General features: G+C 44.1%; 1 protein-coding gene and 1 pseudogene across 1 annotated transcript; one reads left to right on the top strand and one right to left on the bottom strand.

The window, feature by feature from the left end:
• The first annotated feature begins 277 nt into the window (after nucleotides 1-277).
• Spink2 (serine peptidase inhibitor, Kazal type 2 (acrosin-trypsin inhibitor)) lies at nucleotides 278-5,652 on the top strand. The gene is made up of 4 exons (XM_013008928.1): nucleotides 278-332; nucleotides 2,436-2,446; nucleotides 3,050-3,159; nucleotides 5,567-5,652. Exons 1-4 carry the CDS (start codon nucleotides 278-280, stop codon nucleotides 5,610-5,612), a joined length of 222 nt encoding a protein of 73 aa, XP_012864382.1. The 3' UTR covers nucleotides 5,613-5,652.
• A 1,159-nt stretch (nucleotides 5,653-6,811) lies between these two features.
• On the bottom strand, nucleotides 6,812-7,615 carry LOC105980197 (annotated as a pseudogene).
• Nucleotides 7,616-16,854: the final 9,239 nt, after the last annotated feature.

Here is a 16,854-nt window from a genome sequence, read left to right on the forward strand (position 1 = left end):
CAGCCATCCTTCTGTCCTGTCCTTCCCCCACCCCAGCCCACCACCCGCGCCGCGCATTCTTCTCTTGGCGTGGTGGTGCCGTCCCGACCCCCGCGCGCTTGTCTTGTCTCTTCCCCCCCCCACCCCCCGCACGGTGCCTTCGCGTCCCCGCGCGCCAGTCTGTCCCCAGGGTGCTGGGAGGTCCCGATCCCCTCCGCGCCCGTCCCGTCCCCTGGGTGCCGAGCTGTGGCGTCCCCGCGCGCGAGGAAGCGGTCCAAGGGACGGCGGGGCAATCAGGATGGCGGGGGCGGTGCTGCGCCTGATGCTGTTGATGCTGGCTGGGGATTTGGCCGGTAATGCGCGTTAGTGGGCCTGGAGATGGGCACCCCGCCAAGGAGCCCCCTGAGGGACTCGCCACACATCGGCTGCGTGGGGTAGCCGAGCTCTGGGCAGCTCCGGCGACTGTACCGAACGCCCGTTACTGGCGGTTCCCCCATAGGGGTCAGCAGCCAGAACTGGGAGGGAGGGCAGAGAAAGAGCTAGCGATCTTGCTTGGGGTTCCCTGCCAGCTCCTTCTGGGGGCATCGTGCTGCTTGCTCTGGCTTCCTTAATGCAAGGGATCCGGTGCCAGGCCGGAGGGCGTCGAGGAGGGGCTGGCACTGGGAGCTAGGAATCCTGTGAGCAAGGACTTCACAGCCACCTTGACACCCGCCTTAAAATGCACTTGAGTGTAACAGCTAGTGTTAAGTTTTTGTTTTTCGTTTTGTGTTGGTACTGGAGCTTGAACTTAGGACACTTAGCTCCTTCGTCCCCGCAATAGGGGACCTCTATCATTGGAGCCACACCTCTAATCCCTAGTGTTAAGCTTTGCGTTTACTATTGATCTGCAGAGGAAAAGACTTACTAGAAACCCATACGAATTACACACTTAATCTTTGTAACTTGGCTTCTGAATCCTTCAACCAAACCCCAAAGTAAACCAAATGTTCTTTCAAGCGCCTGTTTAGAAGTGCCAGGGGAAAAGAAATGGGGTGTCTTTATGATTCTGAAAAATTATGATACTAAAAATTGGTCACGTGATCTCAGTGCCAATCCACAAGTCATGAAAAACAAATTAAGGTTCACTAGTTGTGCCAGGCAAAATGAGGGTGGTATACTTGCTTCAGGAAATAGTCTTATAGCCACGGGGAGGAGAACTAGTGTGTGTGTGTGTGTGTGTGTGTGTGTGTGTGTGTGTGTGTGTGTGTATTGGCTTGAAATCACAGCCTGGTACTCTTGCTCATCTTACTTGCTTATGGATGGTCCATGACTATCTATGTCACAGTTCTGGTCCAGCATTTTTCTGGTTAATTGGAGACAGCCTCAAAGAGTTTTCTGCTCAGACTGGCTTTGAACTGTGACCCTTCAGGTCTCAGCCTGACAGGACAGCTAGGTTTATAGGCATGAGCCACCTAATGAGAATTGGCTATTAAAGGAAAGCACACCCAGGTGCTGGTGGCTTACACCTATAATTGTAATTACTTAGGAGGCTGAGACCTGGAAAATCAGACTTTTATGTACAGTACCAGCACGCGCGCGCACACACACACATACACACACACACACACACACAAAGAAAGCCCATAGTTGGGCACCAGTGGCTCACACCTGTAATCCTAGCTACTCAGGAGGTTGAGATTTGAGGGTCAGCAGCAGAAGAAAAGTCCATGAGACTCTTATCTCCAATAAGCTACCAAAAAGCCAGAAGTGGAGCTGTGGTTCAAATGGTACAGAACTAGTCTTAAGCAAAAATAAACAAACAAAAAAAAAACTTGGGGACAGCACCCAGGACCAGCATACACACAAAAATAATTCAAGCCCCAGGACCGGAACACATACAGACACACAGACACACATAGACACACACAGACACACACACAGCCCAGCAGCCTGGGCTCCTGGGTGTACATGCTGAGACATGATTTGGGGCTGGATGGTGGCCTTTGGTATAATCTGGATGTGCTGGCAGTAGTCTTTGTGGTTTAGTTTCTTGCTGTCCTGAATGTTCCTTCATTCTTGTAGAAAGATAAGCAGAGGAGTGTGGAGGCCTTCCCTGGAGCTCTAAAGATGTTCTTGGATTCCCTCCCAAGGAAATTGGATTGGAGAAAACAGTTCAGTGAGAAGGAAAAGAAAACTTGCATGAGTGAAAGTATGCTAGTGGATAAAGTGAGTTCATTCTGGGGCCGAAACTACAGTTGGGAGCATATTTAGGTATCTGTTCCTGTTACGTTTATTTTTTAGACGGCATAGAATGAAGTTCAAAGATGCTAGGCATCAGAGGGAAAGAAGATATAGACAGACTAGATGCCTCATTTTCTAAAACCTTAACAACAATTCACTTTAATACATGCTTTGAAACGTCTGTTTTCTTTATGCAGCTTTTATGCAGCCCGTATATCCTTCTCAACCTTCTCCAGTGTATAGAATGGTAAGTCAGAAACCACTTGTATTGTTCTACTGACTTGTCACCTTAGTGTGTGTGTGTGTGTGTGTGTGTGTGAGTGTGTGTGTGTGTGTGTGTGTGTGTGTGTGTGTACTGGGGCTTGAACTCAGGTCCTAACTCTATCATTTGAACCACACCTCACATCTCCACTCCCAGTAGATTTTTTTTAGTGTTCTAATTTTCTTTGAAATCCACTAGTATTTATTGAGCACTTATTACATATTGCACCCTTCAGAAATTACAATTCAAACTAGAGAACAGAAGAGGGTCTCTCTCTCTCTCTTTCTCCCCACCCCGCCCTTTTTTTCCCCTTGGGTGTGTGCTGGTACTGGCTTCATCTCAGGGCCTGGGCACTGTCCCTTAGTTTTTTTTATTCAAGGCTAATGTTCTACCACTTGAGACACAGCTTCACTTTTGGCTTTTTGGTGATTAATTAGAGATAAGAGTCCCATAGACTTTGCTGTCCAGGTTGGCTTTGAATGATCATTCTCAGGTCTCAGCCTCCTGAGTAGCTAGGATCGCAACATGAGCCACTGGTGCCAGTCTTCAGGTCACCCTTTAATCACATTATCCTTTTCTCTTTTCTAGCCAAATTGTGCTCAGTATAGGCTGCCAGGATGCCCCAGGGACCTTAACCCAGTCTGTGGAAGTGACATGGCCACTTATGCCAATGAATGTACTCTGTGCTTGAAAATCTGGTAACATGATTTTTTATCTATCTATCTAGGTATTTATCTGTGGCAGTAATGGGGCTTGAATTCAGGACCTCATGCTTTCACTTGGCTTTTTTTTTTTTGTTCAAAGTTGGTTCTCTAGCACTTGAGTCACACCTCCACTTATGGCTTTTCTAATTGGAAATTAGAGTCTTTTAGATTTGTCTGCCCAAGCTGACTTTTAACTGAGATCTTCAGATCTTAGCCACCCAAATAGCTAGGATTAAAGGTATGAGTCACCAGCACCCAGCTGTGTAACATTATTTTAAAGCTACAGACTAAGTTTTGTTTCTTTGCGCTTTTTTGTATTTTTGGTGGCCTTGGGATTTGGACATGAGACTTCTTGCTCACTAGCCAAGTGTTCTGTCACTTGAGCCACAGTTTTCTTCTTTTCTTTCTTGGAAAGAGTCACTTTCCAAAAAAGGGGACTCTTCTCGTATATTAGATTCACATGTCACACAAGTAGTTCTTTCTCAGTCTGCAGACTGACATTTAAGAAGATGTGTTTTCCAGGTCCAAGATAGTGAAATGTGTGATTCACCAACTGTAGACCACGTAATCAAGGCAACTTGTTATCTATGAAAGCACAGTTTTCTTCCATTGAGAACATATTTAAAGTTGAGGAATGGTTCAAGTGGTAGAGAAACTTCCTAGTAAACACAAAGAGTTGAGTTCAAATCCTAGGGCTGCCAAAAGCCAAAAGTTGTTAAGAGCGTATTGAAAGCTGGTGGCACATTCATGTAATCCCAGTACAGCACTGTGAAGGCTGAGGGAGAAGGATCTTAGTTTGAAGCCAGCCTGAGCTACACACTGAGTTTGAGCTAGTCTGGGTAATGTAATAAGATACTATATCAATATAAGAGAGAAAGAGAATTAGGGAGATAAGCAAAGAAAGAAGGGGGGGGCTGGGAAGGTGGCTCAGTGGTAGAGCACTTGCCTTGCATGCTCGAGGCCCTGGGTTCGATTCCTCAGCACCACAGCAAAAAGAAAAAAGCCGAAGTGGTGCTGTGGCTCAAGTGGTAGAGCGCAAGCCTTGAGCTGAAGAGCTGAGGGACAGCACCCAGGCCCAGAGTTCAGGCCCCACGACCAGACCCCCCCCAAAAAAAAAAAAGAAAAGAAAGAAGGGGAAGAGGAAAGGAGGGAGAAGAAAGAGAGAATAGAGGCTGGGGAAGTGTAGCACAGTGGTAGAACATTTGTCTTGGCAGCATGCTTGAGGCCCGGGGTTCAATCCACAGCAGTAGGTCACGTACACTCACACAAATTAAAACAATATTGGAGGGGCTGGGACAGTGGCTCAGGGTAGAATGCTTGCCTTGCATGCATGAGGCCTTGGGTTTGATTCCTCAGCATCACATTAGCAGAAAAAGGCAGAAGTAGTGCTGTGGCTCAAGTGGTAGAGTGCTAGCTTTGAGCTGAAGCGCTCAGGGACAGTGCCCAGGCCCAGAGCTCAGGCTCCATGACCAACCAACCAACCAACGAACAAAAAACAATATTGGAGAGTTAAATTCTGTGGGTTGTTTCATTTTCTTTTAAGTTAAGAGGATGTAGAAACTGGGCATTATTACAGGCTCATGCCTGTAATCCTAACTACTTAGGAGGCTGAGGTCTGAAGGTCTTGGTTCAAAAACCATCCTGGGCCGGAAAGTTCATGAGATTCTTGCAAGGCAAGCACTCTACCACTGAGCCACCTTCCCAGCCCCGAGATTCTTTCTTTAATCACCCCAAACCCAGAAGTGGAGTTATAGTTCTATGGTAACAGCAATGAGGAACCAGCACTTATTAAAGTGCACACAATAGGGTGCTCAGTACTGTGTGCTACTGTGCTGTTCATATAACATACCTGAACAGGTATGCTGTTTGGCATTGCAAGGTCCATTCTCTCACTCAAATCTTCTCTTTGAGCTTCTTAGGAGACTAGACCTGGTTCCTTAGGATTAGGAAAAACATGATGCAGTGGGACAGTGATATTCTTCAGATATTTAGATATTCTTAGATATTGGTGGTGTTCTTAGATATTTCTTTTTTTCTTTTCACTTTTCTTTTTTGCCAGTATTGGGGCTTGAACTCAGGGCCTGGGCACTGTCCCTGAGCCTCTTTGTACTCAAGGCTAGCGCTCTACGACTTGAGCCACAGCACCACTTCTGGCTTTTTCCAAATAGTTCATTGGAGATAAGAATCTCACAGTCTTTCTTCCTGGGGCTGGCTTTGAACCGCAATCCTCAGACCTCAGCCTCCTGAGTAACTAGGATTATAAGCATGAGCCACCAGCACCTGGCTAGATATTTCTTAAATACACGATTAAGTAACTGTAGCCTGGAAGTAATCTAATGCAGATAATGAGAAGGTTTCTGTCTGGTAGGTAATATCATTTTTCTGCTTGTTCAATTCATAGGGAGGATGGTCATGATATTAAAATCATCCGCAATGAACCGTGCTGACTGAGGCAGTTTCAGAAGACAGGGTGGAGAGACCATCTTTTCCCATACCCCACAAATCTATTCCCTGCATTAACTTTTTTTTCTATATTTCTTTGTATAAGATTGTTAACCCACCTTTTCTGGGAGGAGGTATGAAAGACAGACAGGTGTAGTGATGGATAATTAAAACCAATCCTGCTTTTTGGCTTCTGCCCTTTAGCTCATTGCTTTATTTACTTAGAATAAAACCCAAATTAAGCCAGGCACTGCCTAGAATCCTAGCTATTCAGGAGGCTGAAATCTGCAGATTACAGGTAGAAGCGAGCTCGGGAAGGAAAGTCCGTGAGACTCCCATCTCCAGTGAACTACTAAGAGCTAGAAGTGGAACTGAGGCTCAAGTGGTAGAACACCATCCTTGAACAAAAAAGGTAAGGGACAATGGTCAGGCACTGAGTTCAAGCTCCCAATACTGACACACATACACACATGCACATACACAAACCAAAATTAAATCCAGTTGTAGTTGTTTTCTGTTGAAAATGCCATTCCCATATAAGGGAGCAGAATTGACCTCCATGCCATTTTAGAATTTTCCACGGAGCCTCAAAATTAAATGGACATTGAATACGTCAACAGGAGGAAAGAAAATAAATTCATGTAATGCAAATTTTATGTGATCTAGCTGCCTTCAATAAGGAAGTGACCCAAAGACGAATTTAGAGAGGAACTCTTAAGAACTGAACTGGCCAGAGGTCTCAATGATAAGCCACTAGGTAAAGGAACTAGAGTAGTGCTATGATAAGAACTCTACACAGAACCACAACTCCAGCACTAGTTTCTGCTTGCTTTTTCTCCATTACTGCAGTTTGAATGCAGGGCTTGGAACAGTTCCTTATCATTTTTGCCAAAGGCTTGTGCTCTACTACTTGAGCCACAGTTCTACTTCGTTTTTTGATGGTTAAAAGGAGATAAGACTCTCATGGATTTTCCTACCAGGGCTGGCTTCTAGCTATGATCCTCATATCTCAGCATCCTGCTGCGAGTATTTTTTTTCACATCTAAAGCAAATGATTTTTATTTTAGAAGTAATTTTAACCAAAAGCATATGGACTATAATTGTTTATAAAATAACTTTATAGTCTTTCATCATAAATACTTCTCTGCAGTCCCAAAAGTAAATTCATTTTCACATCTGAATGTCTTAAATGTATCTAAACCACTCATTGTCCTTCTGCATTCTGCTTCTCAGAAAGTACTTTTAAGGTAGATCTGTTGCCCATCATTTTCCTTTTCCTTTTCTTGTCAGAAGCAGGTGATTTTGAATCCACGACCTTTTTCTTTTTCTTCAAACAGCTAAGAGGATTGGGGCCACTTATTTTCCTGTGCTTTTTTCTTCTCTGTTCAGGATTTTTCACTAAACCTTGCTCCTCTTTGAACAGCTTAATATTTTGTTTATCATGCACCGAGACAAGCTGACCTGACTGGACAGATTTTACAAAAGCAATTGTTTTGGGAGAAGGTTTGTCCAAGACTATAGTATTCTGAATAATAAACATGAGAGGCACTCCAGGCTGCTTCTTTACCTTCACAGATAAATTCTGATCCTGGGTTGCTACAAAATAAGGGTGAGGATTCCCTTCCTCCACCATGGAAAGCAGACATTCTGATCCAGTCACTGAGTTCTTGAAATGGGGACAATTTCGAACCTGGCATTTCTGTGCATTGAGTTTTGCCCCGTATAAGTCCTTTCCCAATGCTTCTAACTCCTTCAACACACATCTGGTGGTACACAGCTGCATCTACCCCATAAGGTAGCGGGGCAGCTGCTCCCACAGCTGGACACGGCCCCTCAGCGCCGCCTGACAGAAAGTGCCATCCAGCAGAATCTGGTACAGCTCGTGGACTCCACAATAGTTGCGAAAGAAGCCAAGATGCTTCTTGGTGTGTTTCTGCCTGGTGATCTTCACAGCCAACTCATCTGGACCGACGCTACCTGCTGCAAGTATTATAGGCCTGTAGCACATGCTTTTTTTTCTTTTTTCTTTTTGTCAGTCTTAGAGCTTGCATTCTGGGTCTAGGCGCTGTCCCTGCGCTCTTCAGCTCAAGGCAAGCGCTCTATCTCTTGAGCCACAGCGCCACTTCCAGTTTTCTAGTGGTTTGTTGGAGATCAGAGTCTCACGGACTTTTCTGCCCGGGCTGGCTTTGAACTGTGATCCTCAGATCTCAGCCTCCTCAGTAGCTAAGATTACAGGCATGAGCCACCTGCACCAAGCAAAGGAAAATTTTTTGAAAAGAAAAAAAAGCAGCTCCTCAGGAGACTGAGATCTGAGGATTGCAGTTCAAAGCCAGCCCAGACAGGAAAGTCCATGAGACTCTTATCTCCAATTAACCACCAGAAAACCAGAAGTGGCAGTGTGGCTCAAGTGGTAGAGCGCTCACCTTGAGCTGAAGCGTTGAGGGACAGCATCCAGGCCCAGAGTTCAAGTACCACGACTGACAAAAAAATCCTTTTTAAAATCTATATAAGAAAGGTAATGTACATAGGGGTTACCATTATATAATGCTCCAGGATTTTTCTAAGAACTCCTCTGAGAGAAGACATAACAGGTTCACAAAGGCAAAAACAGATTTGTCTAAGGTTATAGCATACTTCTAAAACTGATGTTCATGCCTGTAACCCTAGCTACTTGTGAGAATGAGAGCCAAGCATTATTGGTCAAAGCCAGCTGAGCAGAAAAGTCCAAGAAACTCTTACACTTCTAATTCACCTGCAAGAAGCTGCAAGTGGAGACGAGGTTCAAGCCATAGAGCACCATCCTTGCGTAAAAATGCTAAGAGTGCAAGCTACTAAGTTTAATCTTCAGTACCTGTACAAACAAAACAAAACCCCAAACCTAGAAGCCTTCATCTCCAAATTCTCTGTCCTCAGAGGCAATGGAGCAAGAAGTTACTATTTACATTTTTTGGGGGTTTTTTTTTTGGTCAGTCATGGGACTTGAACTCTGGGCCTGCGCGCTGTCTCTGAGCTCTTCAGCTCAAGGCAAGCACTCTACCACTTGAGCCACAGCACCACTTCTGGTTTTCTAGTGGTTTATTGGAGATAAGAGTCTCATGGACTTTTCTGCCCAGGCTGGCTTTGAACCATGATCCTCAGATCTCAGCTTCCTGAGTAGCTAGGATTATAAGAGTGAACCACCGGTGCCTGGCAATTCTTAATTTTTTTAAAAGAATGGCATAGTATCCTATGCTAATGCTGATCATTTTGTATTCATTAAATAATGCTGCAGGGTCATCTCAGCACACCCATCCTTTTTATTTGTGTACACATTCTATAGAAGTACATCATGGGCAGAGTTAGAACACTGGAAGATTGCCAGCTTTCTTCCTGATAGTAATATACACATTCACTTGCTCTCCAGGAAATGAGCATCCATCTCTTTGCTGCACCACTACTAGTTGATAAGAGCAAAAGCACCCAACCATCAATTCTGCAAGGTTAGAATCCATTTTTGTTGTGGGGCCACACTTGTGGCAGTCATGGAGGGTTGAGCTGAAATCAATTCTGTTCTACTGGCTTCTGTACTCTGTGGCCAGGTTTAGGAAGGTAAGGACATTTTGCACAGGAGTTTGAACTTCAGGCAACAAAACAGGCAGCATGCTTAGATATAAATCACCAATCATCAGATATACTGCAACTTAGATTTGTACTCATCATTTTTTAATGTTTTGGTGCAGGTACTCAGGGCCTGGGCAATGTCTGCTAGCTTTATCACTAAAGGCTGTCGCGCTACCAGTTAAGTCACAACTCTACTTCTGGCTTTTTGGTGGTTAACTGGAGACACAAATCTCATATCCCAGGCTGTCTTTGAACCTCAATCCTCAGATCATGGTCTCTTGAGTAGCTAGATTACAGGTGGGAGCCACAGTGCCTGGCTTATACCTATCATCTTTCCTTTTAGAAGTGTTCTCATGAAAGAACCATGGGGTGATTTACCTTAAGTAAATGGTGGGGCCTGTAGTCCAACAGTCCATGGGGAGTTCTATAAGAACGTTCCCCTGTACAGAGATCCCATCCATCTGCTGATCATGGTGTCTTCAGGGCCTTGGACAGGGTCTGGGGCAGTACACATTTGCCAAATGAAGACATGGGAAAAATAGCCATGGAAGCTCATAAATAATGACAAGAAAACCACTAGCCCTATACCTTCTCAGAGAGCATGCAAGATACCTCAACATGCCACAAGATACCACATATCACCAGGGGAAACAATGGCTTTGCCATTAAATTTTATTTTCTCTCTTTGTTGCTCTGCCTTGATGTTCTTGGACAGTACCAGGGGAAAACTTAAAAACTGGGTTGGGGGACTAGAGGCATGGCTCAGGTAGTAGAGCACCAGCCAATGCACAAATGCAAGTGTCAGCAAGTTTCAGTCCTGGTCTTGAACAAAAAACAAACTAACTTGGAGAAGAATAGGGGGAAAAATGGAAGGGGTCAAATTAAGATGCAATATACTCATAATCTACTTAATAACTGATTTCTATCTTTTTGTTTACATCTTTGCTAAAGGAGACACGTTTTGTTGTTGTTTGAGATAAGGCTTTCCCTAGTTTATGCTATTGTTGAACTTGTGATCTCCCTGCCTCAGTCTCCTGAGTGCTGAGATTACAGGTGTGTATGCCCTAACTAGCTGATGCACAGTTTTCCTGATCATTTGTGTATTAAACATTTGTGATATGGACTATAGGATGAGCCATGGGAATACAATGGTGATTGAAACATAGCCCATATCCAAGCAGAACTTTCAGGACCATTCCTTTGTATTCTCTGAAGAACAGAGCAATTCTCATTTCTGAAGACCAAGAATCTGACACTTGCTATCAACCATCAATTCTGCAAGGTTAGAATCCATTTTTGTTGTGGGGCCACACTTGTGGCAGTCAGCATTTGTGGAGGGTTGAGCTGAAATCAATTCTGTTCTACTGGCTTCTGTACTCTGTGGCCAGGTTTAGGAAGGTAAGGACATTTTGTACAGGAGTCTGAACTTCAGGCAACAAAACAGGCAGCACGCTTAGATATAAATCACCAGTCACCAGGTACAGACTCCAGCAGATGCTGAAGGTGAAGTCTCCTAGATCATGAGCCTCAAAGGAAAGGAGCCTATATTTTGCTATATGGGAGCATCCATCATTATAAAGAAATCACTTTTTTCTTGACAAGGTCTCACTATATACTTTCAGCTGGCCTCAAACTCATGAACCTCTTGCCTCACCCTCCTAAAAACTGGAATTACAGGTATGCACCACCACATGTGGCTAAAATACTACCCTCTATTATATGTATATATGTGTGTGTGTGTGTGTATACATATATGTCTATCTATCTATCTATCTCTCTCTCTCTCTCTCTCTCTCTCTCTCTCCCTCTCTCTCTCTATCCTCTTTGGAGAATATAGAGGAATGGTCCTGGAAGTTGTGGGCTGTTTCAATCACCATTGTATTCCCATGGCTCATCCTACAATCCACATCACAAATGTTTAATATACAAATGAACAATCAGGATAACTGTGCATCCCCAGCCAGATATGGCATGTACACCTATAATCCTAGCACTCAAGAGCTGAGGCAGGAAAATCATAAGTTCAACTATATATAGTTGTTGGCCAGTTCTGAGGCTTGAGCTCAGGGTCTAAGCACTGTCTCTGAGCCTTTTTGTGCTCAAGACTAAGGCTCTACCACTTGAGCCCTGGCACAAATTCTGGCTTTTTCTGAATAGGTTATTGGAGATAAGAGTCTCTCAGCCTTTTCTGCCTGGGCTGGCTTGGAACCATGATCCTTAGATCTTAGCCCCCTGAGTAATTAAGATTACAGCCATGAGCCATCAGTACCTGGCTATGTTGTATATTTTTAAGGGAAAAATGCAAAATTGCTTGATAGTATTTTAGCAGTTGATCTTCTTATTGTAAAGACAATCATGCTTAAATGACATGATAAATTTGGATCACATGATTCTTGTGACATTTTTTCCATTTCCAAGTAAAAACAGGTTTGGGGAAGAAATATAACATTAATGATATTTAATAAATGTGCTCCATTTTCTCCCCAGGCTAATGTATTATTAATTATCATAAAATATGCCTTTTAAAAAATTGGGGCAAAAGGAAAAGAAGAAAGATTGTAATTTAAAAAGTCATGAGAGCTGGCAATGTGGCTTGGCGGTAGAGTGCTTGCCTAGTATGCATGAAGCCCTGGGTTTGATTCCTCAGTACCACATAAACAGAAAAGGCTGGAAGTGGCACTGTGGCTCAAGTGGGAAAATGCTAGCCTTGAGCAAAAGAAGCTCAGGGACAGTATTCAGGCCCTGAGTTCAAGCCCCAGGAATGGCAAAAAAAATGGTCATGAGATGAGGGAAATTTAATTAATCTAACAAATCTAAGAGCCAGAAATAACCCACCAATACTAATCATCTACACAAGGTTGGTGGCCTAATACAGGTCCCCTCTTGGAATAATTGACAGGGCAGACGCCAGGGGGCAGTGGCTCCCTGGGAACCTAGTGCTTGTGGCCTGAGCCATCTCTGAACCTAGGATAAAATTTCATTTGTCCCTACCCATCCTTCAGTCCATGGTCTTTCATCCTGAAATATAATGCCCCAGGAATCGCTTCAGATATTGTATAATAACACCACTCAAAATTTCTTTGGCTGGGCTGGGAAGGTGGCTCAGTGGTAGAACACTTGCCTTGCATGCTCGAGGCCCTGGGTTCGATTCCTCAGCACCACATAAGTAAAAAGCCGGAAGTGGCGCTGTGGCTCAAGTGGTAGAGCGCTAGCCTTGAGCTGAAGAGCTGAGGGACAGTGCCCAGGCCCAGAGTTCAGGCCCCACGACCGGACCCAAAAAAAAAAAATTAAAAAAAAATTTTTTCTTTGGCTGAGTAGTCTTGGTTTGCGAAGTCTTTTCTCTTTGTAAGGCACTTTTATATGTCATTTGAATGGTTTGACTTTTGACTCCCACTTTAATTATCTCGATCTTTGACAATAAGAACGCTACCATAGTGGCTAATACTAATATGAAAAAACTTCCTCAATAAAGCTTGACACTTAAACATGGCTGCAGGAGAATCTTGAATTCGAGGCTAGAATTTGAGACGAGGTGATATAGACCCTGTCACAACAAGAAAACAAAAAAAAACTGAGGTACTGGTATCTCATGCCTGAAATCCTAGCTACCCAGGAGGCTGAGATCTGGAGGACTAAAGTTCGGGGCCAGCCAGGTCAAAAAAGTCTGTAGAGATTATCCACATCTAAAATAATCAGCAAAAAGCAGAGCTGGGGACATGGCTCAGAGGGGATAAAAACAGTCAAGCAAATACGCCAAGAAAATGTGAGGCCCTGAGTTTAAATCCCTTACCACCAAAGCAAAATTAAGAATTACCTAGAATTTGTTTCCTCCCTACAAGTTGGCCCATATGACATTTGTGAAGTAGGGATGTAGCTTATGTGAGAGTGTGGCACAATAAAGCAGAGCAAGAGCTCAAACTCTGAGTTCAAACCCACATACCAACACACACACACATTTGAGTTTCATAATTCAGCTATTGTTGCAACTAGTGGTTCACTCAGGGCCCATTAAGGCAAATGCTGTGCCTCACCTCCAGTTTCTGACTCAGTAGATTTTGAGTGGGCTCAATAATATAGTTTTTATTTAATTTTAATTAAATTAACATTTTTTCTAGTACTAAGGCTTAAACTGGACAATTCCTTAGTTTTTTTCACACACAGCTGGTGCTCTATCACTAGAGCCATAGCTCTACTTCTGACTTTTGGGTGGTTAATTGGGACTTTCCTGCCCAAGCTGGCTTTGTATCACAATCCTGGGATCTCAGCCTGCTGAGAATTTAAGATGATAGGTATGAGCCATCGGTGCCTGACTTAACAGAATATTTTAAATCAGAGCTTCCAATGGATTCCCTGGAATCCAATTATTGTACAAATAGACAAATTTATTGATTGAGCATCTACCTCTATTGTGGATATTATTAAAAACTATGCAGGGTGCTGGAAGCTCACGCCTGTAATCCTAAATACTCAGGAGATTGAGATCTGAGTACTGAGGTTCAAAGCCAGCCTGGTTGAGATTCATATCTACAGTTAACAACCAAAAAAGTCAGAAGTGGAGGGGGGGGGGAATGTAGCTGTGGAGATGGGAGGGAAGGGATAGTAGGTGAAAAACAAAGGAGGAGACAACAATGCTTGATAAGGAATGTACTCATTACCTTGCTCATGTAATTGTAACCCCTCTTCTGTATCTGTACAGTATTCTCACAATAAAAAACTTATTTTTTTTAAAGCCGGAAGTGGAGCTATGGTTCAACTGGCAGAGTGCTAGCCTTGAGCAAAAGAAGCTCAGGGACAGTGTCCAGGCCTTGAGTTTAAACCTCATGACTGGCACAAGAAGAAAAAAACAACAAAAAACAAAACAAAACAAAACTACTAGACGAGATGATTTACTGATTAAAACCCATTCTGGAGCCAGGGAGTTTGGTTTCAAATTCCAACACACTTCTTACTAGCTTGACAAGTTGCTGGACCACTTTGGGCCTCAGTTTACTCAACTATAAAGGCGAATAATTGCTCCTAACTGATAAAGACCCCAGGGGAGTTCACATTGATGAAGAGCAGAGCAGTAGTTATCAGGTACATTGTGTATATCTTACAAATATACCATGCACAAAGCTGTGTATTTTTTGGGAGGGGGGTCCTGTGTGGGGCCTGAACTGTGGGCCTGGGCGCTGTCCCTCAGCTCATCAGCTCAAGGCTAATGCTCTACCACTTGAGCCACAGCGCCACTTCCGGCTTTTTTCTTTTTGCTTATGTGGTGCTGAGGAATCGAACCCAGGGCCTTGAGCATGTGAAGCAAGCACTCTACCATTGAGCCACCTTCCCAGCCCAAGCTGTGTATTTTGTACACAGCAAGAAGCGCTCTGAGGAAGGTCTGAGAGAGGAGCTGGCCTTGGCTGCAGGAAGGTGCATGATAGCTTACCATCTAGCTGCCCTCCAGGACTAGGTGAGGGAAAAAGCTAGCCGTTTCTACTCTTCCTTCTTATAACTGCTGCTGAGCAAACAAACACCATTATGATAACATATAATTACTATAAATGGCCTTCTACACCTTTCTATCATTGTAAGCAATAGTGAAACTTGTTCAGGGACCACCTATTTGAACTTTATGAGGCACAGGTAATCATTTATGGGAAAATAAGGTTGGGCACCAGTCCTGCCGTTTGAGACTGGGGTGGGGCCCCTTATGTGTTGGATGGGGCGTTTTGATTGACATAAGCACACTCTATGGTGCTTGAACTGCAATGTATTGCTTGGAGCAAATCCTTATCATTAAGTAAGGGATAACTGTGCTTATATTCTTTTTTTTTTTTTTTTTTGGCTGTGGGGCTTGAATTCTGGGCCTGGGTGCTGTCCCTGAGCTCTTCAGCTCAAAGCTAGAGCTCTACTACTTGAGCGACACTGCCACTTCCATTTTTCTGTGGTTTATTAGAGATAAGAGTCTCATGGACTTTCCTGAGATTCTCTTCCCCTTGCTTGATAAGACACTGATTAAATGAGAACAATGGGCTGCTCAACCATCTTTACAGAAAATTCCAGAACACACTTGGATCCTGCCTGTGGCAGTTTTGCAGAGCCATTGGGGAGGAAGGAGGAGGGAGGGGAGAGACAGAGACAGAGAGTTCCTGCACAGTAATTAACAGTTCAGCAGTGTCTTCTCATCGGAAAACTCAAGCCTCCAAGTTACTTGCTTTCACGCAATCGGGTTGGCTCCGGCAAATCTGTCTTATCTCATTGCTCCTGGCAATCGAGTTTATGCATCTAATTCTTCAAGCCAACTTCTATGCATTATGGTCTCCTAATTACACAGTTTCTCTGTATCACAAGAGTAGGACGTGATTTGGCAAGCCGGTGCATGCCCTAGGGTTTGCTTCTGCTGCAGTCCATCCCAGCTTTCTTCTTCCTTCCCTGGAGACAGAAGGCTGCTGGCAAGCAGGCCAGGACAATTCCCACAGCACCAGTGACTAATGTGAAGGAGGCATGGGGTGGGGGTGGGGGGAAAGCACCTCTGATCTTTCTCAAATTCCTCCCACATCCAGATTCACATCTTGCCTTGTATAGACACAGGAGGCCCTGAGAGAACAGTAAAGTCCATGAGCCTGCATCCCAGGCCCTCCACTCTTATTTCTTCACTTCAGAAGTCCCCTTAGCAATCTCCCTCCCTGTACCATCTACTTCTTTTTTTTTGGGGGGGGGTGGTCTGGTCATGGAGCCTGAACTCTGGGCCTGGGCGCTGTCCCTCAACTCTTCAGCTCAAGGATAGTGCTCTACCACTTGAGCCACAGTGCCACTTCTGTTTTTTTTTCGTTTTTGCTTATGTGGTGCTGAGGAATTGAACCCAGGGCCTCATGCATGCAAGGCAAGTGTTCTACAACTGAGACACCTTCCCAGCCCCCCCCCCCCATTTACTTCTTTTTTCAGTACTGGGATTTCAACTCGGGGCCTGGGTGCTGTGCATGAGCTATTTGCTCAAGGTTAGCACTCTACCACTGAGCCACAGCTCCACTTCTAGCTTTTTGGTGGTTAATCATAGATAAGAATCTATCTCATGGCTTTTCCTGTCTGGCTGGCTTTGAACTGAGATCCTCAGATCTCAGCCTTCTCAGTAACTATGATTACAGGCATAAGTCACTGGTGCCTGGCTACCATCCATATATTTCTTTCTTAAAACACAAGCTTCTGAAGGTTTTTTTTTTCTTTTTTTTTTTTTGGCATTCAAAAGGATGATAAAAGGGGAATAGCAACTCCAAGTATTTCTTTCCCCAAATGTATTTCCATTTAGCAAGGAATTAAAACGTGAGAGCATGGATGGACAGCAGACTATCAAATATGACCCGAGTAGCATGTGGGGGCAGATGGACAGCTTGTAGTTGGGTCTTATGTCATATTTTGGAGGCAAAGGTTATATCTACCTTCACTAAAACTAGGCATGTCCACAGGCTTCATGGAAAAAAAAAAAGCCTGATTTCTTTTGGGTTCAATCCTATACTGATTGCTTAGCCCTCAGCAGAGTTCTCTGTGATTTTCTAACCTTGCAACCTGGACTTTTCCACAGACTGCCTTCTCACTGCTCCCATTACTTCTCTTCTGTCCAAAATACATTGGAAGATCTGGTAGATGGACTGTAACCATATATAATCACCCCAC

The sequence above is a fragment of the Dipodomys ordii genome, unplaced genomic scaffold (genome assembly GCF_000151885.1).
Source record: "Dipodomys ordii isolate 6190 unplaced genomic scaffold, Dord_2.0 Scaffold8, whole genome shotgun sequence".
Taxonomy (NCBI): Eukaryota; Metazoa; Chordata; class Mammalia; order Rodentia; family Heteromyidae; genus Dipodomys; species Dipodomys ordii.